At 37.5% G+C, this 27363-nt stretch overlaps 1 protein-coding gene across 9 annotated transcripts in view; it reads left to right on the top strand.

The window, feature by feature from the left end:
* The window catches only part of IFT81 (intraflagellar transport 81), a 105007-nt gene that overhangs the window by 56602 nt on the left and 21042 nt on the right, over positions 1–27363 (top strand). For 8 of the 9 annotated variants that reach the window (XM_060121118.1, XM_060121117.1, XM_060121119.1 and 5 more), the window contains 3 exons: positions 12898–13047; positions 22135–22263; positions 23347–23436. In XM_060121118.1, coding sequence (XP_059977101.1) covers positions 12898–13047; positions 22135–22263; positions 23347–23436 — 369 coding nt within the window. Of the gene's footprint in view, positions 1–12897; positions 13048–22134; positions 22268–23346; positions 23437–27363 lie in introns of all 9 variants that reach the window. The other variant, XR_009534728.1, reaches the window with a different exon arrangement.

The following is a 27363-nucleotide window of genomic DNA, read 5'->3' as shown; positions in this document are numbered from 1 at the left end:
TCCAAAGAGAAACCGCTGCCACCAGTTTTGTAAACCCTTTCAGTCCTTTCTCTGGAGATAGATACAGATACAGATAATACCGTTTTGTGAGTTTTAAAAAATATGAATGGTATTATACCGTGTGTATTGTGCAACTTGCTTTTAATAACACGTCTTAGAGATTTTTCCATGTCAGTAAATGAAGAGGCTATTCTCTAGAGGTTAAGAGGATCAGCTCTGAAGCCAGAACACCTATGTGCAGATCTCACCTCTGCCACCTATTAGATGTTCAACCTAACAGTTAATTACAGCAGTTACCTAACTGCTCTGTGCCTCAGTTTCCTTATCTATAAAGTGGAGATAATAACAGTACTCACCTCATATGGTGGTTGTGAGGGCTAAATGAGTTAATACAACTTAGCAGTATACAACAGTGGCTGGCTTATAGGAAGCACTTCATAAATGCTACCTACAGTTATAATAATAATTATTATCATGTACTTTAAAATTTTTAATTGCTACATTGTGTTCTATAGAATGTATGTACAATTTCTTTATTCCATCCAAGGGCGTACAAGAGCATCTGTTTCCTCTGTTATTTAAAACAGCACTTGATCCTCAGTCCTTTATTTTTTTATCATTCTGACAGTATTTCATTTTAATTTTCGTTTTTCTTGATTAAGATTGAACATCTGTCCACATACATGTTTGGTCACTTGTATTTCTTCTGTCATTTGCCCTTTTATTGTCTTTCCTCATTTTTTTCTAATGGATTGAATGTATTTTCTTTTTTTAAATTTTTTTTGTGGTACAAGTCACATAATATAAAACATACTATTTTAACCATATTTAACTGTACAGTTCAGTGGCACAAAGTACGCTCACATTTTTGTACTAATTGAATGTTTTTCCTTATCTGTTTCTCATATTTTTACCTATATTCTGGATTAATCTGGGTAATTGTTTTCTTCTAGTCTGTCATTTGTCTCTTAGCTTTGTATACGCTGTGTTTTGTCACACAGAGGGTTTTCTTCCCTGTTTTTTCCAAACAGCCTTATTGAGATATAATTAACATACAATAAACTGCATATATTTAAAGTACAAGTTTTTTCTGTTGTTCCATGCTATGATAAGTGGGGGCTACTGTATTACATGGCAAATTTATGTTTCTGATTAGGTATTTAAAAATAACTTTATACAATAAAATAAACAATTATGGTTAGGAGGAAGACTTACATATAAATAATTTTTCCTTATCAACTGAAGTACCAAGACATTTTAAATGTTATCAATTTTCTAATGAAAAATTATATATCTAGATTAGATTATACAGTTCTATTCAGGTTTTCTACACATTTACCAAGTGTCTTTTACATGCCAACTATTAAGTAAATGGTGGTGAGAAAGAGATATGATCCTGCCATCACAGAGCTTAATGGTTTCTTAGGGGAGTCAGAAATTTAACAAGTGATCTTAAGTGAGCTGTATGTTAGAACACACATTAACAGAGTGGTATGGGAATACATTTCAGGGTTATGGGGTGTGAGCTGGGAAAATAGTAACATGGTATGATTCGTGGGAGACATGCTACTTCAGCTCTTTCTGTTATCTTAAAATCATACTGATCACAGCAACCTTTTATTGACAACTCAGAGTCATAATTATGAACATTAACTATTATACTATGCTATAACACTGTTTTTCTATCTCCTCTCACACTGAATCCTGCATAAAGCAAGATATTTCTTTGTAAACATTTTTATAACACTTCAAATTATGGAAAACTAAGGTCACTTAATATTAAAATTCTGTCCCAAAATATGAAGCTATCATAGCATGGAACAACAGCAACAATTTGTACTTTAAATACATGCAGTTTATTGTATGTTAATTCTATCTCAATAAATCTGGGGGAAAAAAGGGAAGAAAACCCTCTGTGTGACAAAACACAGCACATGGTAAATATGATTTTTACCCATTCATAGGCAACAATCTGAGCCTAATGATTTTGTCTCACTTATGGAAGAGCAAAGAATAGAAGCTCTACTTCTTGTAGTAGTGCTGAATAGCTACTGGTCTTTACCGTTTTCATCACCTTGGTACCTCTGAATCTCTGCATTAATTATTTGAAAAGCAAAACAAAAAATTAGCCCCAATGATGTCATGCTAGTACCCTTCTCAGAACTGTGATTGAAATGAATGCGTGCCTTTTGAGTCTGAAATTTTTTATAGCAACAAATGAACCTTTGGTTAAGGTTCCATTGTCATTTCATGCATTGAAAGGTCACTCCTGGTTTATGGTGTACGGGTTTAAAGTTCGTTGTGTTTTCTTCCCAAACCTTACAAGAAGCTCAGCTGTTTTGCAGTTAATGGCTACTTTTACAATGTGCTTGATCAAATAATATGAATAAGCAGCTTAAGAAAGAGCCAACCAATTCATTCTACAGCTACTGACAGAAATCCTAGAGCTAAATTGCAAAGATTATGAAATCTTCTTTAAATACTTCAAAGAGAAGCACAATGAAGATAAGGGATCCTGGCAAGATTAGCTGCAGCTGTCAGATTCTGAAAAATTAGGAATCAAATTTTGACACTTGTAATTGAATCATCCACCCTTCTAAGTGAGCCCAGGCAAACCTGTGATATTTTTAGAGCCTTTCAAATCACATTACACTCTTTAGAGTTCATAGCAGGACCTAAGGCCCCTAAAATTTCCCAGGAGATGGAACAAAACAGAATCAAATAAATTTGGCCCAATTCACTGTAATAGAAGTAGGGTGTTATATATGCAGTTTAGGTAATCCCACAATGTTAACCCAAAACGTGAAAACTTTTCATAGAAATTTTTTTGAGAGTTAACTGCTTGGACAGCAGTTGAAATCCCCATTAGAGATATAGTAACAGCTGTGTGGTGGTGATTTGATTTATAACAGAAGCAGGGAGACCTTGGATGATATGATTACCTGTGTTTCCCAGATGGATGTTCCTGTACCACAAGTTTCTATTAAGACAGATTTCTACTAGCATATATCATATTGCTTATTATAGACTCTCTCAAGAGAATCAGCAGTTAACTATCCACTACCATATGTGGGTAATTGCATTGTTTATGCTTGGCTTGGTGAGATTTTCTAATTTAAAGTTGAAAACATAGTACTAACAGGTTGGAAAAAGGTTTGAGTAGTATTTGTATGTCTATATATATTGCACTTGTTATGATGGGTGATTTGAAAAGACTAACATTTTAGCAGAAAACAAAAGTTGCTTTAAAACATTTTTTCATGCCTTAAAACAAATAGCAACTCTGAGACGAGACTTCAGGGAGTCCAAATGATTTATGACATGAAGCATGACTTAAAAGATGGCCTTTTCAGGTTTTCTGCAAGTCTGAATTCAGACAAAATAGGAACACTGACAAATGGGCAAAAAAAATTATGGCCATTTGGGCATATTCGTTCTACTCTTGAACAGTTGGTGTTATCCATTTCATACCTAACTCTCTTGGGCCTATTTCTGTAGTTTTCTGTGCTTAAAAATCATTTGATGAAATACCTGACAAAGATGTGATTTAGTTAATAAGTGGAAAATAGCATGAATAGTGGACTAACAGGATTTGAGGACAGAAGTATTCATTCTATTCCAGTTTTTCTAACTTTCTGAACTTTGATGAGTTGTATTAATTTCTCTATAGGTTTCTTCCCTGTAAAAGGGGGAATAGTATTTTTAAAAAATGGTTCTTTGTGGTTCTGGACAATATAAAGTACTTATTGTATAAAGTCTTCACAGCTAATTACTGTGAAAATAGTTTCACACCAGATATTGAGTTGGAAATTTGCAACAGGAGCAGAGATTCTTGTTTCCACATAAATATCCAGAATGATATCTGGAATCCAGTAATACTTTTGAGTTCCAGATAAGCTTGAAAAGCATTTGTAAATGGTTACATACTTAGGGAAATAAGCTGCCTTGTCCTTTTAAAAAGCTTGCCTAGATCATTACTATTAAAGGTTCTAAAACATATTAAATGGGTAAAGGAGAAAGAAGATCTATCAAATACCATTTTGATCACAGAGGAGCTGAGTCTGTAAAATTGGTTCTGAAGTCAGAAGTAATTAAAACATTAATCTTACTGATCTCAGCATCTAAAATGATGGCTGCTCTTTCATAAATGACAAATTTAGATTACAAATGTGTATTGGACCAAATGATTAGTAATAACTGCTATAATGGGCCTTCCTGCACAATGGCAATCTTTATAGTTCACTTTCATGACAAATTTGCTTGATTGGCCTGCTATAGTGCACTATTGAAAACTTTTTCCTTAATATTCCAAGGATTTATTGCTTATCTCCTATGCCAGAGTTCCTTTAAAATATTTTTTTAACTTAAATATTTAAGAAATAAATCTCAAAGAATTCACTCATAACCCTACCTGCCCAACACAACAGCTATTTTTATTTCTTCATTCTCTCCCAATCTTGGTTCATAGACATACATACAAACATTTTACATAGTTGTACTCAGAGTATGTAGCTTTGTAGTTTCTTGCAGTAGTGATTGTTCTGTTTTAGTTCTAAAGAGCATTGTGTCACACCTAGACCTTTACTCTTCTGTTTGTTCTAATTACTTGACATTTCCTTGTTTCTTAGTATTTAGAAGGAACAGTAAATTATCTCATTTTCTAGGTACTTTTTACCTGTGTTCAAACAAAATGACAGATATTATTAATCATTATCCATTATTCAATTTTTATAGAACTTTAGTACGTTTTATAGATCTTATTTAGAAACCTCCCCAAGGTCACTTTAAGTGGTGGGGTCAGGATTTGAAATCATGTTTCTCTGACAACACAGCCCGTTGGTCTCAACAACTCTCTGAACTGCTTCTGTGACCCTATTGTACTGCTCCTAGGACCTTTAATGATTAATTTATAAATTTGTGAATTTTTGCTCAGATAAGTTATTATTACACAGAATTATGAGTAAATTTAATTTTTAATACCCTAAGTCTATTCAAAATAAAGTCTATCAGCTGTTAGGTTTTTGTTGGTGATGGGCTTTTTTGGGGTGGATTGTTCTTTTAATCATAATTGTTTAGATTAATACAAATATGTAGTTTAAAAAGTAAAACGGGGGGCTTCCCTGGTGGCGCAGTGGTTAAGAATCTGCCTGCCAATGCAGGGGACACGGGTTCGAGCCCTGGTCCTGGAAGAGCCCACATGCCGTGGAGCAGCTAAGCCCATGCACCACAACTACTGAGCCTGCACTCTAGAGCCCGCAAGCCCCAACTACTGAGCCCACGCATCACAACCACTGAAGCCCGCGTGCCTAGAGCCCGTGCTCTGCAACAAGAGAAGCCACAGCAATGAGAAGCCCATGCATTGCGAGGAAGAGTAGCCCCCGCTTGCTGCAACTAGAGAAACCCCGTGCGCAGCAACGAAGACCCAACGCAGCCAAAAATAAATAAATAAAATAAATAAATTTATGGGAAAAAAAAGTAAAATGGTATCGATATTCTTATGTATGTCTCCCAGTGACTATGAGCAAGGGTTTTTCCAGGGTAGTGTTCCGTTTCTTACCTTTTTTCACAATATGACACTTAAAGAAAATGGTTATTGTTTAGCATACTGAGGTAAAAGGATAAGGCTGCTTATAGCTGAGGATGACTGGCTTTGGAGTTCTTTATAGTATCTTGCACATCTTGGCACACCCATAATATCTGTGCCACATGAGTATACTGGAGCATACCCCATTCAGGATGAACTGCCCTGGAACAGTGCTTCTCAAAGTGTGGTCTGAAGACCAGTTCTAGTCTACAAACTGTTAAGTTACTAAGCCACAACCATATAAATTAAGAGGAAGCATTTAGAAACGTTTATAGTAATTTGATATTGTATAGACATTTTTGTTATTTTATAAAAGTATCCAGTCCACAAATGGTTAGAAATTTTTAAAAACTGGTCCATCACCGTAGCTAAGTGTGAGAAACCCTGCTGTTTGTGGGAGTGGAGTTGATGGGGCATGGGGTGAACACAGGTCAACTTTAGTAGGTATGCCAAGTTGTCTTTCAATCTATTGTCCTAAATTATGTATCCCTCACTGTCAGTGGTGTATAGGTGTGCTATTTCCTCCGCATCTTCAACAACACTTAGTATTGAAGGACTTTTTAATTTTGCTAATTGGGTGGGTATTACAATGTTATCTTATTGTGGTTTTAATTTGCATTACTAATTTGATTACAGATGAGGTCAAACGTCTTTTAATATGCTTATTGGCCATTTTGGATTTTCTTTTCTATGAAGTGACTATTCAAGTATTTTATCCATTTTTCTGTTGGATTATTTGCCTTTCTCTCATTGATTTGTAGGTTTAATTTATGTATTTTTGGATACAAATTCTTTATTGGATTAATGTGTTGTAAATATATTCTCCCAACTTGTGACTTATATTCTTAATATCTTAATATATATTTTGATGAACAAAAGTTCTCAATTTTAGCAAAGTCAAGTTTATCAACATCTGTTTTCAGTTTGTGCTTTTTGTGTGTTTTAATAAATCCTTTACTATCTCAATAATCATAGTAATATTTTCCTATATTCTAGAGTTTTCATTCTGTCTTTCACATATAAGTCTGTAATCCAGTTGGAATTGATTTTTATGCATTATGAAGTAAGGGGTCCAATGATTGAATATTCTATTCTTTTTTTAAATTGAAGTGTAGTTGTTAGTCTCAGTGTTAGTTTCAGTTGTACAGCAAAGTGATTCAGTTATGTATATATTTTTCAGATTCTTTTCCATTATAGGTTATTACAAGATATTAAATACATTTCCCTGTGCTATACAGTAAATCCATGTTATCTATTTTATATATAGTGGTGTGTACCTGTTAATTCCATAGTCCTAATTTACCATGCCCCCTTCCCCTTCAGTAATCATAAGTTTGTTTTCTGTGTCTACGAGTCTGTTTCTGGTTTGTAAATGAGTTCATTTGTATCATATTTTACATTCCACATGTAAGTGATATCATATGATATTTGTCTTTCTCTGTCTGACTTACTTCACTTAGTATGATAATCTCTAGGTCCATCCATGTTGCTGCAAATGGTAGTATTTCATTCTTTGGTATTCATAGTATTTCATTCTATGGCTGAGTAATATTCCATCATGTATATATACCACATCTTCTTTATCCATTAATCTGTTGATGGACGCTTAGGTTGCGTCCATGTCTTGGCTATTGTAAATACTGCTGCTATGAACAGTGGGGTGCATGTGTCTTTTTGTTAAATTTTATTTATTTATTTTTGGCTGCATTGGGTCTTCGTTGCTGTGTGTGGGCCCCCTCTAGCTGCAGTGAGCAGGGGAGCTACTCTTCGTTGCGGTGTGTGGGCCTCTCACTGCGGTGGCCTCTCCTGTTGCGGAGCACGGGCTCTAGGTGCGCGGGCTCAGCAGTTGTGGCTTGTGGGCTCTAGAGCACAGGCTCAGTAGTTGTGGCACACGGTCCTAGCTGCCCCGTGGCATGCGGGATCCTCCCGGACCAGGGCTTGAACCTGTGTCCCCTGCACTGGCAGGCGGACCCTCAACCACTGAGCCACCAGGGAAGCCCCATGTGTCTTTTTGAATCAGAGTTTCCTCTGGATATATACCCAGGAGTGGGATTGCTGGATCATATGGTAACTCTATTTTTAGTTTTTTATGGAACCTCCATACTGTTCTCCATAGTGGCTGCACCAATTTACATTCCCACCAACAGTGTAGGAGGGTTCCCTTTTCTCCACACCCTCTCCAGCATTTATTATTTGTAGACTTTTTGATGATGGCCATTCTAACTGGTGTGAGGTGATACCTCATTGTAGTTTTGATTTGCATTTCTCTAATAATTAGCGATATTGAGCATCTTTTCATGTGCCTGTTGGCCATCTGTATGTCTTCCTTAGAGAAATGTCTATTTAGGTCTTCTGCCCATTTTGTGATTGGATTTTTGTGTTTTTTAATATTGAGCTGTATGAGCTGTTTGTATATTTTAGAAATTAAGCCCTTGTCAGCTGCATCATTTGCAGATATTTTCTCCCATTCCATAGGTTGTCTTTTCATTTTGTTTATGGTTTCTTTTGCTGTGCAAAAGCTTATAAGTTTGATTAGGTGCCATTTGTTTCTTTTACTTCTTTTGCCTTGGGAGACTGAACTAAGAAAACATTGCTACAGTTTACGTCAGCGAATGTTTTGCCTATGTTCTCTTCTAGAAGTTTTACGGTGTCATGTCTTATATTTAAGTCTTTAAGCCATTTTGAGTTTATTTTTGTGTATGGTGTGAGGGCTGGGGTAATACAGCTCTCCAGCTTTCCCAACACCACTTCCTGAAGAGATTGTCCCTTCTCCATTGTATATTCTTGCCTCCTTTGTTAAAGATTAATTGACCATAGGTGTGTGAATTTATTTCTGGACTCTATTCTGTTCTACTGATCCATATGTCTTTTTTTGTGCCAATACCATGCTGTTTTGATTACTGTAGCTTTGTAGTATTGTCTGTAGTCTGGGAGGGTTATGCCACCAGTTTAGTTCTTTTTCCTTAGGATTGCTTTGGCAATTCTGGATCCTTTGTAGTTCCACATAAATTTTAGGATTATTTGTTCTAGTTCTGTGAAAAATGTCATGGGTAATTTAATAGGGATCGCATTGAATCCGTAGATTGCTTTGGGTAGTATGGCCATTTTAACAATATTGATTCTTGCAATCCAAGAGCTTGGGATACCTTTCTGATTTTTGGAATCATCTTCAGTTTCCTTTTTCAATGTTTTATAGTTCTCAGCATATAGGTCTTTCACCTCCTTGGTTAGGTTTATTCCTAGGTTTTTTTTTTGTTTTTTTTTTGGGATGTGATTTAATTTTATTTTCTTATTTATTTTATTTTATTTATTTGGCCATACCACATGGCTTGTAGGATCTTAGTTCCCTGACCTGGGATTGAACCTAGCCCCTTGGCAGTGAAAGCGTGGAGTCCTAACCACTGGACTGCCAGGGAATTCCCTTGACATGATTTTAAACAGAATTTTTTTTTTTTACTTTCTCTTTCTGATATTTCATTGTTAGTGTAAAGAAATACAACAGATTTCTGTATATTAATCTTGTATTCTGCTACCTTGCTGAATTCACTGATGAGTTCTAATAATTTTTGTGTGAAGTCTTTAGGGTTTTCTATGTAGAGTATCATGTCACCTACATATAATGACAATTTTACCTCCTCCCTTCCAATTTGGATACCTTTTATTTCTTTTTCTTGTCTGATTGCTGTGGCTAAGACTTCCAATACTATGTTGAATAAAAGTGGTGAGAGTGAGCATACTTGTTCCAGAATTTAGTGGGAAGTCTTTCAGCTTCTGGATGTGGGTTTGTCATAAATGGGTTTATTAGATATGTCCCCTTCTATACCCACTTTGGTGAGAATTTTTTATCATGAATGGATATTAAATTTTATCAGATGCTTTTTCTACATCTATTTAGATGATCATGTGGTTTTTGTCTTTTCTTTTGTTGATGTGGTGTTATCACATTGATTGATTTGCATATGTTGAACCATCCTTGCATCCCTGGAATGAATCCAACTTGATCATGGTGTATGATCCTTTTTACGTGTTGTAGGATTTGGTTTACTAATGAGTATTCTATTCTTTTTCCTCAGATTTATCATGCTAGCAATGTACATAAACAAAATCCCTTTGAGATCATTAATAAAGGGTTCCTAAGACCCAAAATTTGAAAATCACTATTACAGATCCACAAGAAAGGCTCCAATTAAAAAATGAGCCAAAGACAGGCATATCATTTTAAAAAATCCACACAAATGCACAATTAACATGGCAAAAAGTGAAGTTCCCTAATAAAGAAATGCAAACAAAATATAAGATACTATTCTGCTTATTAAATTGACAATTATAAACAGTACTATAAATAGCCTTTGAAGGGCAGTTTGGCAGAAGGTATCAAAACCCAATAAAAATAAAAAAAATAAAACAAAGGTAAAAAAAAAATTTCCTTCTGACCATTTTTGGGAGTATGGCCTATAGAAATTATTAAGAATGTGTCTCAAGATTTAGCTTCAATATTTTTATCATGGTTTTTTTTTTCAATAATCTGAAAGTTCAAAAATAACCTAAAATCCAAATGATAGTTAGAAAAAACTTCCAATGGAAGAAAATCATGGATAATGCATTTTTTCCCCTCTAATTCCTCTAATTCAGTCTAAGGTAATGGAACCCTTAGAGTGCTTTGATGGCCACCTATTGCTTAATTTTATGGAACTGTCATTAATCTGACCCTGACTCCCTTTCCCCTAGGTAGTTTGTCCAGTGAATGCCAAATAATAACCAATCAGCATAGAGCACATTGAGTAATCGGTAGGTTTGTTCTTTCACCAAAAACATTTATAGCTTTTAGCTTTTAAAAATAGTTCCAGAGCACAGCAAGATAGAGAAGGGGAAGATTGGCCTAGATAATACAGAGGATAGCAGATGAACAGGATTGATTTCATTTTGGGCACTTTGCCCAGGACACTTTTAATAGAACATACAGTTAGTCTGGGGATTCTGAATCAGTGGTTATGTCAGGCTTACACATTTATTCTTTAAAAGGAAAAATTGCAAGTAATTAGATTCTAGGTACATTGGTATGACTAAATTTTTTACACTGTTTCTGTAATACAGCCGTTGATAATTTGCTTTTTGTGGGCTGGATTCCTTAATATTAAAACTAACTCAGTCATGAATAGAAAAATATTTTGAACTTCCTTCCTCTAAAACACAATGTGTTCCTCATTTCTTTCAAAGTTTAAGTCACGTTTAAAAAAGATGTCTAGGGCTTCCCTGGTGGCGCAGTGGTTGAGAGTCTGCCTGCCGATGCAGGGCACATGGGTTTGTGCCCCGGTCCGGGAAGATCCCACATGCCGTGGAGCAGCTGGGCCCGTGAGCCATGGCCGCTGAGCCTGCGCGTCCGGAGCCTGTGCTCCGCAACGGGAGAGGCCAAAAAGATGTCTACACTAGGAATTAGAGGGTTATTTTTATGTGAAGAATTTTTAATCTTACTATTTTTAAGGACTTTGTATATTCAGGAATCAATCAAGTCTTTAAGAAAAAAAAAAACCTAAATTTTAGACATGTTCTCCTTCCTATTTTGCTACCTTGCAATTTATAATTACTGACCTTAGATTTAGCCTTTAAAATTAGGAGGTAAAATACCGTATGATAATAGAGTTTGCATTGGGATAGTGGCTTTGAGTGAATTTTTTCCGTTTTCTAAAATTTCAGTAATACATTCATTACTTTTATTATTTATAAAATTATTTATAACCCCCCCCCAATTATCCTTGTAAAGAATTGGGCATTTAAAAGGCTAAGATTATCAAAGAATTTTCTCATATTAGGTAATATGGAGGCTTACTTTTGTTTTGAAGTGATGAGTTTAAGTATAATAAGCCAGATTCTTACTATGGACATTTTAAAAATAATGTAGTTAATAAAAGGTTGGAGCAGAAAAAAATATTTTATGTAGTAAAAATTCTTAGTACTAATGGTACATAAGAGAAAGTGATTTTTTTTTATGTGTTATGTTTCTGTTTCAGAAATACCAGAAAATTTTCACATTTGCTTCTCATATTGAGCAATACTTTTAATGAGCCAGTGCCTTGGGACCTTTACACCTGCTGTTTCCTCTACTTGGAATGCTCTTCCTTGCTCCTTTGTCCTTCCTCTAATGTATTCCTGCTACTTCAGTCTTGGCTTAAATTATTTTTGAGAAACTTGTCAAAACCCACCTCCCTAAAATCCAACCCCACATTTCCTACCTTCATCACAACCCAGTTTAAACTCCTGTTATTTATTCTCAGGGCCCCTTCACTGCTTCATAATGTTCACCATGGTTGTGAACATCAGTTCAATGTTTATTTCCCCCACTATTCCTTAAGCTTGATGAGGGCAGGACATGTGAGCATCTTGTTTAGCATTGTATTCTCTGCGTCTGGCACAGTGCCTAGTACATAATAGTTAATAAATAGTACTTGTCAAATGAATTCCTGTAAATATCCACTTCACTTGTTTTTCCAAACTCTTGTTGGTATTATTTAATAACAGAGTCTTTCCATTAGAGTAGCTATAACTTTAATATCATTAGTAGGTAAATAGCTGAATTAAGCAACTATGAGTTCCCACTAATTTGGAATATTTTTAGCTTTTTAACATTTGGGATGAACTTCAGATACTTCTTAGGGTATATGGTCACAATACCTTTCTTAAATGATAAATAGTTGCTACAAGTGTTGACTATTCTGGTTGGCTATTTTAACCCCAGTAGATCCAGTGCCACCAAAATAGTACAGTACATAAGAGATATCATGATAAGACCACAACCAGAAATGGTCTTCTGCTTCCTTCTTCTTCTTTTTAAATATTTATTTATTTATTTATTTTGGCTGTGCCAGATCTTAGTTGCGGCATGCAGACTTCTTAGTTGCAGCATGCATGTGGGATCTAGTTCCCTGGCCAGAGATTGAACCCCGGCCCCCTGCACTGGGAGCATGGAGTGTTACCCACCGAACCACCAGGGAAGTCCCTTCTTCTTCTTTTTAACCTTTTTACTTTTCTAGTGTTGAAGTTTCTGTTTTCCTAATCCTTATTTGTAAAGCCCAAAATAAATAGTTTTTGTATAATGATTTACAGTGTTTAATGGGTCCAAAAAATAAAAACATACACAAAATATTTTAACTGAACAGTTAGTCTTTCCAACTTTTCTAATAAGACTAAGTTATTATTATGTACTTGTGACCCACATGTAGGATGGTAGAAAAGAAAATTTTTCTAATACACTGAGGTTATATATACTTAGCAACTACTTTTCTACTTATTAAACTACATGTTATGTTCTTTTACAGTTCAAACGATATGTCAGTAAACTTCGAAGCAAGAGTACAGTTTTCAAAAAGAAGCATCAGATAATAGCTGAATTTAAAGCTGAATTTGGTCTCTTGCAGAGGACAGAAGAACTTCTTAAGCAACGTCATGAAAATATTCAACATCAACTGGTAATACAGTGTTATCTTGGGGTTCTAAAAGTACAAATGCCAGGAGGTTTATAGGTTATAGCTTTTTACTGAGGTCATTGTTTTTATTAGAAAAACCATAAAATTATTCATTTTCTCTGATTAATTACAGAGATGACATAAAAGCTAATTTTTTGTGTTTTACTGTAGCAGTAGGCACTAACTTTTTTATGTGTTCTGACTTTGGGGTAATTAATAAAAGTTGAATTCTGTTAAGTAGGTTTTTCTTTTGGTTAGCTAGTTAATATGACCAAAATGATCATACCAAGAGATTGACTATAAAATAATTTATTTATCGTGGCCTGCTGGGCAGAAATCTAAGCAGCCACTTCCCTGGAGCTTTGGAAAGAAGTATCCAGGGAGGGTTCTGTATGGAAGTTTGCCTGCAGGCTTGTTCCTTATATATTTGTGCCTTGGTTGTCAGAAAAAAGTTAAACCCAGAGAAATCCCTCTAGCAGCAAAGCTATTCTCATCGTGGGTACAAGTTCCTCTGAGTTTTCTTGATTTGGCTTTTTTTTTTTCTTTTACCCATGGGGAAATGATTTCATCAGGATGTTGGCTTACCAGCTAGCAATAATCTGGTAGAGGTGAATGAAATTTGAACCAGTTGTAATTAGCTGGCAATATGAACTTTTCTGTCTCATGCTGTTGAATAATGTTTGCTTCTAGGGAACTTAAGATTGAAATTTTACAGTGCATCAAACATAGATTCTAACAGCACTAAACATAGATTGTAACAGCACTTTTAAAATTGATATGTAGTAACTGCATTATTGCTCACTTTAAAATATTTTCTCATTTTCATTGTGATTTCTTTGACCTATGGTCATTGCTTAAAACCAAACACTTGGGGGTTTTCTAGTTACCTTTCTGTTATTCATTTCTAGCTTATTTCAGCTGTAACCAGGAAACATACTCTGTGATTTCAGTCCTTTGAAATTTTTGAATGTTGCATTATGGCCCAGCATGTGGTCTGTTTTGATCATTGTTCCATGTGCAGTTGAGAAGAATATATATTCTGCAGTTGTGGGGGATGGCGTGCCATAAAAGTCAATTCAGTCCAGTATGTTAACCATGATACTCAAATCTTCCATGTTTTTTTTTTTTAACATTGCTATTGGAGTATAATTGCTTTACAGTGGTATGTAGTTTCTGCTTTATAACAGAGTGAATCAGCTATACATATACATATATCCCCATATCTCCTGCCTCTTGTGTCTCCCTCCCACCCTCCCTATCCCACCCCTCTAGGTGCTCATAAAGCACGGAGCTAATCTCCCTGTGCTATGCGGCTGCTTCCCACTAGCTATCTATTTTACGTTTGGTAGTGTACATATGTCCATGCCACTCTCTCACTTCATCCCAGCTTACCCTTCCCCCTCCTCGTGTCCTCAAGTCCATTCTCTACATCTGCGTCTTTATTCCTGTCCTGCCACTAGGTTCTTCAGAACCTTTTTTTTTTTTTATGATTCCATATATATGTGTTAGCATACGGTATTTGTTTTTCTCTTTCTGACTTACTTCACTCTGTATGACAGACTCTAGGTCCATCCACCTCACTACAAATAACTCAATTTCGTTTCTTTTTATGCCTGAGTAATATTCCATTGTATATATGTGCCACATCTTCTTTATCCATTCATCTGTCAATGGATACTTAGGTTGCTTCCATGTCCTGGCTATTGTAAATAAAGCTGCAATGAACATTCTGGTACATGACTCTTTTTGAATTATAGTTTTCTCAGGGTATATGCCCAGTAGTGGGATTGCTGGGTTGTATGGTAGTTCTACTTTTAGTTTTTTAAGGAACCTCCATACTGTTCTCCATAGTGGCTATATCAATTTACATTCCCACCAACAGTGCAAGAGGGCTCCTTTTCTCCACACCCTCTCCAGCATTTATTGTTTGTAGGTTTTTTGATGATGGCCATTCTGACTGGTGTGAGGTGATACCTCATTGTAGTTTTGATTTGCATTTCTCTAATGATTAGTGATGTTGAGCATTCCTTCACGTGTTTGTTGGCTATCTGTATATCTTCTTTGGAGAAATGTCTATTTAGGTCTTCTGCCCATTTTTGGATTGGGTTGTTTGTCTTTTTGATATTGAGCTGCATGAGCTGCTTGTAAATTTTGGAGATTAATCCTTTGTCAGTTGCTTCATTTGCAAATATTTCCTCCCTTTCTGAGGGTTGTCTTTTTGTCTTGTTTATGGTTTCCTTTGCTGTGCAAAAGCTTTTAAGTTTCATTAGGTCCCATTTGTTTATTTTTGTTTTTATTTTCATTTCTCTAGGAGGTGGGTCAAAAAGGATCTTGCTGTGATTTATGTCATAGAGTGTTCTGCCTATGTTTTCCTCTAAGAGTTTTATAACGTCTGGCCTTACATTTTGGTCTTTAATCCATTTTGAGTTTATTTTTTGTATGGTGTTAGGGAGTGTTCTAATTTCATTCTTTTACATGTAGCTATCCAGTTTTCCCAGCACCACTTATTGAAGAGGCTGTCTTTTCTCCATTGTATATTCTTGCCTCCTTTATCAAAAATAAGGTGACCATATGTGTGTGGGTTTATCTCTGGGCTTTCTATCCTGTTCCATTGATCTATATTTCTGTTTTTGTGCCAGTACCATACTGTCTTGATTACTGTAGCTTTGTAGTATAGTCTGAAGTCAAAGGGCCTGATTCCTCCAGCTCCATTTTTCTTTCTCAAGATTGCTTTGGCTATTCGGGGTCTTTTTGTTTCCATACAAATTGTGAAATTTTTTTGTTCTAGTTCTGTGAAAAATGCCATTGGTAGTTTGATAGGGATTGCATTGAATCTGTAGATTGCTTTGGGTAGTATAGTCATTTTCACAATATTGATTCTTCCAATCCAAGAACGTGGTATATCTCTCCATCTGTTTGTATCATCTTTAATTTCTTTCATCAGTGTCTTATAGTGTTCTGCATACAGGTCTTTTGTCTCCCTAGGTAGGTTTATTCTTAGGTATTTTATTTTTATTGCAATGGTAAATGGGAATGTTTCCTTAATTTCTCTTTCAGATTTTTCATCATTAGTGTATAGGAATGCAAGAGATTCCTGTGCATTAATTTTGTATCCTACTACTTTACCAAATTCATTGATTAGCTCTGGTAGTTTTCTGATAGCGTCTTTAGGATTCTCTCTGTATACTATCATGTCATCTGCAAACAGTGACAGCTTTACTTCTTCTTTTCTGATTTGGATTCCTTTTATTTCTTTTTCTTCTCTGATTGCTGTGGCTAAAACTTCCAAAGCTATGTTGAATAATAGAATAATAGTGGTGAGAGTGGGCAACCTTGTCTTGTTCCTGATCTTAGTGGAAATGGTTTCAGTTTTTCACCATTGAGAACGATGTTGGCTGTGGGTTTGTCATATATGGCCTTTATTATGTTGAGGTGAGTTCCTTCTATGCCTACTTTCTGGAGGGTTTTTATCATAAATGGGTGTTGAATTTTCCAAAGCTTTTTCTGCATCTCTTGAGATTATCGTATGGTTTTTATCCTTCAATTTGTTAATACGATGTATCACATTGATTGATTTGTGTATATTGAAGAATCCTTGGATTCCTGGGATAAACCCCACTCGATCATGGTGTATGATCCTTTTAATGTGCTGTTGGATTCTGTTTGCTAGTGTTTTGTTGAGGATTTTTGCATCTATGTTCATCAGTGATACTGGCCTGTAGTTTTCTTTCTTTGTGACATCTTTGTGTAGTTTTGGTATCAGGGTGATGGTGGCCTCCTAGAATAAGTTTGGGAGTGTTCCTACCTCTGCTATATTTTGGAAGAGTTTGAGAAGGATAGGTGTTAGCTCTTCTCTAAATATTTGATAGAATTCACCTGTGAAGCCATCTGGTCCTGGGCTTTTGTTTGTTGGAAGATTTTTAATCACAGTCTAAATTTCAGTGCTTGTGATTTGTCTGTTTATATTTTCTATTTCTTCCTGGTTCAATCTTGGAAGGTTGTGCTTTTCTAAGAATTTGTCCATTTCCTCCAGGTTGTCCATTTTATTGGCATATAGTTGCTTGTAGTAATCTCTCATGTTCCTTTGTATTTCTGCAGTGTCAGTTGTTACTTCTCCTTTTTCATATCTAATTCTATTGATCTGAGTGTTCTCCCTTTTTTTCTTGATGAGTCTGGCTAATGGTTTATCAATTTTGTTTATCTTCTCAAAGGACCAGCTTTTAGTTTTATTGATCTTTGCTATTGTTTCCTTCATTTCTTTTTCATTTATTTCTGATCTGATCTTTATGATTTCTTTCCTTCTGCTAACTTTGGGGGTTTTTTTGTTCTTCTTTCTCTATTTGCTTTAGGTGTAAGGTTAGGCTGTTTATTTGAGATGTTTCTTGTTTCTTGAGGTAGTATTGTATTGCTATAAACTTCCCTCTTCAAACTGCTTTTGCTGCATCCCATAGGTTTTGGGTTGTCGTGTTTTTATTGTCATGTATTTCTAGGTATTTTTTGATTTCCTCTTTGATTTCTTCAGTGATCTCTTGGTTATTAAGTAGTGTATTGTTTAGCCTCCATGTATTCATGTTTCTATTTATATTTTCATCTGCTTATTCCATCAGTTATTGAAAAAGATGTTTTAGAATATCTATGATCTTTTTCCTTTTAGTTCCATCAGTTTTTGCTTTACATCTTTTCTTAAGCTGGGTTCCTTAGAAGCAGAGCCTGAGAGGGGAATACTTGGTGCAAATGATTTACTGAGGGAGGGAGTACCTTCAGAAGAAAGGGAATGAGGGAAACAGATGGAGCAGCAGAAAAAAGCCAAGCAAGGATGTATTCCCGACTGAAAACAGCTTCATTTAGATCCCATGAGGAACTCTGGAGCACACATTGCACCATGAAGTTGGTTCCACCTTGAGGCAAGGGCGTTGGCCTTTTATACTCCCATATCAGTCAGTCATTGGCTATTGCACGGTATAACCTTCTAGATGAGGCAGCCCCCATTGGGCTAAGGGCATGTTCTGGAGAAGGGGACATCTGTGAGCCATTAGCAGTCAACACTCATTGCAGCTTGCAGATGAGGTTTGAGTAGAGCACCAACAGCATTCACTATAAGCCACCCCTTGTACTCCTGAGATCTACTTGCTTCTCACATTAAAGTCACTCCATCCTGGTATAGTTTATACAGGATTACAGTTGGTCAAAATTTCTAGGAAAACAGGAGAGTGAGGAGGACAAATTAAAACTCTCTTTGCTTCATTTGGTCCCAAGGACATAATTGATACTCAATATCTCCTTCCTCTACCATCCATCCTAGATTCCCCACACCTTTGGCTAGCACCTCCAGTGGTCTATCAGGGGTCCCCAACTCCCGGGCCATGGACCGGTACTGGTCTGCAGCCTGTTAGGAACTGGGCTGCACAGCAGGAGGTCAGCAGTAGGCGAGCCAGCAATGCTTCATCTGCCGCTCCCCGTCGCTGGCATTACTGCCTGAACCATCCCCCCAACCCCCACCCTCCGCCGTCTGTGGAAAAATTGTTTTACACGAACCTGGTCCCTGGTGCCAAAAAGGTTGGGACTGCTAGATGACTCACTTGGTGGGATGACTCAGTCCCTCATCCTTAAGAGGTATGAGATTCTAGTACAATGCCCTTATCAGGCTGTGGTTGGTAAACTTACCCATTTACTGTTAAAACTGGGCATGAGAGTACCAAGATATGCCCTAATGGATCACCTGAATGCCAAACTTATTCCTATCTGTCCCTCATTATATAACAGCATCTGTATACCCTTAAAATATTCTGCCAATAAATCGCTCTTTTCTTTGCCTGCTGGTCTGTGGGCATGAGGAGCCCAAGTGACAAGATGGTAGGCAGAGCATTAAGTTTAAAGGGCTTCTCAATGTGCCTTCCGGTGGAAGCATGTGCCTTACGGAAACGAGAACATTTATACCCACAGAGCCTAAAGTTGTCAAGAAGGGAAGTATAATTCCCTGTGTATGAGTTGGAATTCTGGTGAGTGATAACACTCATACTTTCATCTCATGGTTCCAAGACCCATGTATTTTTGGGTCTTTGGATCTATTTGGAACCCAACACCATGTAATGGGCATTGGTTTAAGATATACACTCCATCATGAAGAATAGAACTTATCTTCACAGGCCATGAATTCCAAGCTGGCACCTTAGCTTTACGTTCATAGGGCCCTTCCACTATTCAGTCAGGCCATTAGCTTTCTGGATGGTGTGTGGTACAGTGACTGAATCCTGTGGTCATATTCCCATCGCCATACCTACTTTGCCATAAAGTAGGTCCCTTGGTCTCAGGTGATATTATGTGGGATTCCACATCAGTAGACCAGACATTCTGAGCCTTTGGATAGTGGTGCTGCCTAAAGCGCTGTGGGCAAAAAAAGCAAACCCTTACCCACAATATAGGTCAGTCTCATTCAGGATGAAGTGTTGTTCTTTTCAAGGTAGAAAGAATCTGGTGTTATCAAATTGCCACTAAGTAGATGATCAGTTTCCTCAAGGGATGATTCCATACCCAGAATTCAGGATTGGTCTGTGTTGCCACCAGCTCAGACACTTGGCAGTAGCATTAGCTAGATGAGCATTAGTGAGAGAGCCCATGTTATTTGGTCCATACTTAGCCTCCATCTCTGCCAACATAGCCATTCTGTTCATGAGCCCATTGTCCACACACTGGGTGGCCAATGACAGAGGCTGGCTGACATCTACTGTCAGCCTTTTTGGCCTTTTTGGAAAGGCCAAATCATCCTTTCCACTCGGCTGCTGAGTGCCTCTTCTACTGTGGACATTGTCCAGTGGCCATATACATGTGATGAAGAGATCTTCACACTTAGTGTTAACTCTTATAGCTCGATCCAGATGCCTCTTCCCGAGACCTCCTTGTCCCCAGTCATTTAGTCTTGCTATCTTGCTTCCTCCAGGCCCCTGACCCAACAAGCTAAGCCATTTGCCACTGCCCAGAAGATAAAAGATAATCTGGGGTTTTAAGGTTCTCAAGTGAGCCTATCCAGTTATCCCCATTTCAGACTCAGCACCCTTTCCCTTCCCTATCAGAGCCCTGACTTTGACATAGGACATATTCAGCCTTCTCTGAAGTTTTGCCAGTCTTACAATTTAAGTCCTGTCCGTGGTTTTCAGCTCTCTCTGCCTCATAGCCACAGGAAATGAGGGTTTCTTTAAAGCTCCTAAGGAGGTTCTCTGACTTATCACTTTGCTTTAAATTACTGATTAATGGATTTGAGCCCGTCATTTGAGCTTAGCAACAGCCACCCCAATTTCATAGTCCTTATAGTTACGATTTCTTCATGCTTCTTGAACACCAACAACACTGTACCAGCTAGTATGTTCCTGTGATAGTTCAGGTCCTCCAAGAAGCATACGCCCAGATTGGATTAGATGTATAAGAGATTTATTGGAGGAAGCCTTTGTGAAGGGTAAAGGGAATTGAGCAGCAGGCGGCAGGGAAAGCCTTTAGGCTCTAAATGCCTTTAGGCTGTTCTGTGAAGGAAGAAGAAGGAAGGAGGATTGGAGAGGAAGAGCCTTAGGGTGTAAGCACAGTTTTAAGGACGTTTTGGTTGGGATGATGGGGAGTTCCTGAGCCAGTCACCAATTAGAGGAGTTCCCTGTCAGGCAGGAATGGGTCAGCCTCTGGCTGGGAACAGCCTGGGGGAAGCATGGCCTTGGTGTGAACCTGATGGTGGATCCAGAGGGGCAGCAGTTATGGCTGTCAGTCAACTTTGTTCCTCTCAGCAAACTCTCTTGAAGGAGATTCAAGCCTTCCATTGTCATGCCCACCATAATCCCTTCCACCTATATTCTGCCCTAGTTCACCAGTCTTAGCAATTGTACTGCTATAACATGCCTAGGACTAACGATACTCTGCTTGCCCCCAATGATAGGGCTCTCAGTTCCATTCACCTAGGGAGTGATCCTACCTTAGAAGCCCATCCTTGTAGTTTGGTCAGGTTCTCTAGAAGCAGAACCTGAAACAAGAATTCTTATTCCTCCTCATATGAATAATTCAGTGAGTGCTCTTAGGAAAAAAGATGAAGCAAGAGGAAAAAGTGGATTCAGTTGGAGTCCAATTTCATTCTGATTGCATAAGGAGCTCTGGAGCATAAATTGCATCACAGAGTTGGTCTCATCTTTAGGCAAGAGGGCTACCCCTTTGGACCCCTGTGTCAGTCAGTAATTTGCTATGGACCCTCTTACTACTACCCAAGAAGTGGTGTGATATAGTTCCTGTTAAACCAGGGGTACACTTTGAAGAAGGGACAGCTGTAGACTGTCATCAAAATACCAATTCTCACAACAGCTACGGGATGGGTACCCTGACACAATAAACAGATCAGGGCAGAGCACCCACTGTATCCACTGAAAATATCCTGAGATTAGTCCATACAGATTCATTTTAGTTATCTTCCTATTGGCAGTGTTTGACATAGTTCATAACTCCCTCTTCCTGTAAAATTTTTCTTTACTTGTCTTCTAGCACACTGCACTCTCCTTGTTTTTCCCTTACTAACACTCCTGTTCCTACTCCATGGTGGATTTCTTCTCATTTCTCCAAAGCCTAGGTGTTTGAGTTCCCCAGGCTTAGGCCTTGGATCTCTTCTCTACCCTCACTCCCTTGGTGATCTTATTCTCTTATGGCTTTAAAGATATTGTCTATGCAGACAACTCACAAATTTGTATCTCCAGTTGCTTCTCAAATTTCAGTCTTGTATATGCAACATCTTGAACTCTCTTGGATTTCTGCTAGAGATTTCAGATTTGTAACATGTCCAAAACTAAACTTCTGATCTTTACTACTCCCTCACCTGTTCCTCCCCAGTCCTCCTCATCTCAACAAATGGGCGCTCCATCCTCTCAGTTCTTCAGTATAAGTTTATAACGTATAAAGGAACGTAATTATTGTTGAAGTCAATAAAGATTGTTCTTTAGGATTTAAACTACTTTATTTACGACTTTATTGTTACCTATTAAATCTATATACTTATTATGGAATCATCAAGGTTTTGACACCCATTTTGTGGACCCCATTTTTTACACCTATTTTATTCTTTACTTTTAGCAAACTATTGAGGAGAAAAAGGGTATATCTGGATATAGTTACACCCAAGAAGAGCTAGAAAGAGTATCCGCCCTGAAGAGTGAAGTTGATGAAGTGAAAGGACGAACACTGGATGACATGTCTGAAATGGTGATTACACAGGCTTTGTTTGTTTATTTGTTTTATGGTCTACCTCTGAGGCAGATATTTTGTGTTCTGTTTTCAGTGAAGCATTCAAATTTTCATTTCTGCACAATGTTTTCTTTACATTCTTTCACCTTTTTCCATTCTAATGAGGTTGTAAAGAGGTTGTTCAATTTTGTGGTTTTTGAAGTGTGTAAAAGTTACATAGCATTGGGAATTACCTGGCAGTCTAGTGGCTAGGACTCTGTGCTTCCATTGCAGGAGGCTTGGGTTCAGTCCCTGGTCAGGGAACTAAGATCCCGCATGCTGCACAGCTCAGCCAAAAAAAAAAGTTACATGGTATTAAAGAAATATTTAAGATAAAAAACAAGTTTCCCCAAATCATGCTACTTAAATTAATACAATTATTTCATTTTTGTGTATGTCCTTAGTATCTTTCTGTATTCAGGACTGCTATTCAGCCAGAATGCACGGATACAGCTTCATCAGGCATTAAAATGTTGAAATCTTTCACTACTTATTGGTAAATAGCTGCTGCCCCAAACTCTCAGAGTACCCACCTCCACCTATCTTGTCCACATTGGTCCCAGAACCCTCTGGATTTCACCACATTCTAACTCCTATAAAGATGAACATTTAGTACAGCAGAGGCCTCCAAGACCCTGTTCATCTCTATGGCTGGTATCCATTCTGATTGGTCATTACTTATGCCTTTTGGGTTATTAATTATCTTGAATATCACTTCGTCTATGTTTATGTGTATTTTATATAACCTACATAATTGTATACTTTTTACATAATACAAAGCTGTATAAAGGCAACTTTGTAATTTGTTTTAGTTATTCAGTGCTAGATTGTAAATATTTTCCCATAATGGTTTGCAGTTTTAATAATTGACATTTTGAAGAGTTAAATGATATTCCTTCTTATTGAGGAATCAGTACTTACTAAATGACTTCCCCATTGTTTGACATTGAAGTAATTTATAGTTTTTTTCACTCATATATAACACTTCAATAAATACCTTTATGGTATTTTTGTTCTTTTGAGTTCTTTTCTTAGATGTCATATATTTTGTTTAAATGACAGGTGAAAAAACTAAATTCTCTGGTATCTGAAAAGAAATCAGCTCTAGCTCCAGTTATAAAAGAACTACGACAATTGCGTCAGAAATGTCAAGTAAGTGAATTTAATTTTGTGATACTTTTTTTTTAACATCTTTATTGGAGTATAATTGCTTTACAATGGTGTGTTAGTTTCTACTTTATAACAAAGTGAATCAGCTATACATATATCCCCATATCTCCTCCCTCTTGCATCTCCCTCCCACCCTCCCTGTCCCACCCCCCTAGGTGGTAATTTTGTGATACTTTTAATACTCTCTCTTGTTCAGCTGTATTAGTTAGAATCCCAAATATTTTACTTGGGTAATTTCTGGAAATAAATTATTATTTTTTATATGATTCTGCAGAAGAGAATAATAATGTGACCTACAACAGTTTTTGTTTAATTTATGCTGTTTGTTTTGTCATAAATTTTGGGCGGGGGCAGGGGAGAGAAGGAGAGGAAGGAGTTTAAGCTAAAATCACAAGTGCAGCCAAATGAGATTTTTGCTTTAAATCATACTCATGTCAGAGTTATGAAGTCACATTCTTCTGTGGCCAGGTAAAAGTTCAGAGTCTGCCAACGAGTGGTGACAAATTAATGTTAGATTAATGAACTTGCTTTGCTAGGGAGCAGGATGGGGGGCAAACCATGATGGCTTATGATTAAGTGATGAAATACAGTTACTTGGAAGCTAATTCCAGGCACTGCTTTAAAGATAAACTGTGAGAAGGTAAATGCCCTCCACAAATCCAGATAAGGTGGCCTTCGCCGTTTGTCCTTAACAATTGTTATTTTATCGTTCTCCACGTAGTAATTTTAGGTTTGAATGTGAGCTGTACTGCATGTGCCTAAGGATGGAACTATAAAACTCTTCATGAATGCCATCTATCAGAGTTAGAGAAGCAGAGTGAGAAATCACATGGACTTTGAAATCAGATGGATATTGTTTCCTTTTTTATAGAAAATGCCATGGAGTCTGAGACAGGTTGAGTGACTTATCCAAAGAGAGAAGTAGGAAGTGAGAGAGTTGGGGCTTGACTCTAGCATCTCTAGCATCTTATTTTAAATCTCCTGCTTATTTCATTATACACTCCTGCTGCCACGAAAGAAATGGAAGAGACAAGTCCCTGTTCTCTGGGGTTCATACTGTCATAGGTGAGAGGGAACAAACACATGAGGAAATTAGGAAAAATAAAAGATAACCCAACCTAAGAACAATATAGAAAAAATATAATCAGCATCATATACTTAACTGATAAGGAAAAGGGAAGGAAATGAAGGAAATAAGGAAATGAAATGATTGTCAGGAAAGGAAGATTTCAGAATGGAGATTTTTTTTTTTTTTTTTTTTTTGCGGTACGCTGGCATCTCACTGTTGTGGCCTCTCCCATTGCGGAGCACAGGCTCCAGACGCGCAGGCTCAGCGGCCATGGCTCACAGGCCCAGCTGCTTCGCGGCATGAGGGATCTTCCCGGACCGGGGAATGAACACGCGTCCCCTGCGGACCGGGGCATGAACCCGCGTCCCCTGCGGACCGGGGCATGAACCCGCATCCCCTGCATCGGCAGGCGGACTCTCAACCACTGCGCCACCAGGGAAGCCCCCAGAAAGGAGATTTTTGAGCAGGGTTTTCAGATTGAGGACATCAAGGATTGTTTTCATGGGTTCGTTCTAAAGAATTGATTTTCTTAATGCTTTTCTTGAGTCAGCAACTTACAGACAAAAGGGAACACTTATATGTATTTCTGGTGATGGTAAAATTTCTCCCTAATGGTAAAAGTAAAATATATAATAAAATAAAATATAGTAAAATAAATCTGTTTGTAAATACAGGCATACTTCATTTTATTACATTTTTTACAAATTAAAGGTTTGTAGCAACCCTGTGTCAAGTAATTCTGTCAGTGCCATTTTTCCAACAACATTTGCTTACTTCGTGTCTCTGTGTCACATTTTGGTAACTCTTGCAATATTTCAAACTTTTTCTTTATTATATATTTGTTATGGTAATCTGTGCTCAGTGATCTTTGATGTTACTATTGCAAAACGATTGACTTGCTGAAGACTCAGATGGTGGTTAGCATTTTTTAGCAATAAAGTATTTTAAAATATATACATTTTTAGACATAATGCTATTACACACTTAATAGACTACAGTATAGTGTAAACATAAGTTTTATATGTACTGGGAAACCAAAAAATTCATGTGATTCGCTTTATTGCAATATTCACTTTTTTGCAGTGGTCTGGGGCAGAACCCACAATATCTCTAAGGTATGCCTGTAGTTCTTTTATTAAGTTCATTTACATTTTAAATGAGGAGTTTTATTGAAAGGATATTTAGAACATTAAAGGAAATATGCTGTTTTGGAAATCCAAGGATCAGAACTATAGCCTCTCTGGAGCAGGTAGAGGTACTATACTTCTCTGCCGAGCATTTTGGCTCAGGGAAGCTTCAGGAACCTTAGCAGGAGCTTGTGGATAATGATGATGAATGTGATAGTAATAGCATTTATCAAGTGCTTTCTGTGTGCCAGGCACTGTTACATTACTCATTCAGGCCTCGTAACCACCCAGTTAGATAAACCACCCTTTACACAGATGAGCAAATAAAGGTACAGAGGGGTAAAGGACTTGCCCAAGGTTACACAGCTGGTAAATGGCAGAGCCAAGTTCTTCATACTCATACTACACCAATAACATGGCTCAGTGAATCACTCTGTATTGGCTTCTCACTGTGCCTGCCACCAGCTGTGTGTCTGCCTATGTTTCTTTTCTCCATCTTTTAGTTTCTCCCCATTCTTTGGATTGGCATACTTGTAACCTTAGCTCGCTTATGGCTCCTCATTGTTCATATCTCACACTGTAGCCTTTCTCTCTACATATATGTTGACGTTTTCACTATAACTGCCCTGTTTTCTCTGCCTTTTCTGATTTAAACTCCTGGTGCAGCTCCTCTCTTTTGGGGGCAGTTTTCCACACCAGACTACCTCAGAGATTACTGGCTATCCTCGGGTCAGACCGAGGATCCATCCTTGGTGTAACCAGCTATGCTTGTGGGTAAGGATCAGAAGAAAGGAGGGTGATATGGTACTAAATATGGCTGCCTAGAGAATTTTCCTTCTGGAGAGGCTATGGGTACTTTGGGTACTTTACTTCAGGGGTCCCCAACCCCTGGGCTGTGGACTGGTACTGGTCTGTGGCCTGTTAGGAACCGGGCCACAGAGAAGGAGGTGAGCAGCAGGCAGGCGAATGAAGCTTCATCTGCCGCGCCCTATTGCTCCCCATCGCTGGCATTACTGCCTGAACCATCCCCCACCCTGCCCTGGTCCGTGGTAAAATTGTCTTCCTCAAAACTGGTCCCTGGTGCCAAAAAGGTTGGGGACCGCTGTTTAACATCTTTACTACACCACCCATTATCCTATTATTAACAGCTGAACAGTGTTCATCTTTGCATTTTATCCTTGTCCTCTTATATATACTTTTTCTACATGGTTGGAATGGTAGTATACATTGCGTTTAATTACTTTAAGGTTCTATTCAGTTAATATATTTCCCTTGTTTGCCATAGTCTTTATAATTATTCTTTTCAACAAATAAAAGTGACATCAAGTGCCTTTCGATAGCCTAAGTTAGAGGGAATGAGGTCCCAAACTAGTGTTGGTGGAAGGAATGGACAAGAAGGAATAGATCTGAATGGTATATGGAAGAACACTAATTACAGACAAGGGAACAAGAGATAGCAAGATAATTTTGAGGTTTGAAACCACTAACAGTGCAGATTAGGGATGAGGAAGAGCTAGTTTTGGTGGTAGCAGTGGACGAAGAAGAGGAGAAATGATGAATTTCTTATAGACACTTCAAAGTTAATATCCAGCAAGAGTTCAGGAGAAGATATCGGGGCTCAAGTTGAAGTGTGTAATCATCTGCCTAGATGTGATGTTTGATCATAGCTCAGGAGAAGATGCAGTTACCGAAAAGAGCATGGAGTAAGACTAG

This window comes from Lagenorhynchus albirostris, chromosome 14 (genome assembly GCF_949774975.1).
Source record: "Lagenorhynchus albirostris chromosome 14, mLagAlb1.1, whole genome shotgun sequence".
Classification (NCBI taxonomy): domain Eukaryota; kingdom Metazoa; phylum Chordata; class Mammalia; order Artiodactyla; family Delphinidae; genus Lagenorhynchus; species Lagenorhynchus albirostris.
This window is presented reverse-complemented; position numbering and strand designations above follow the sequence as displayed.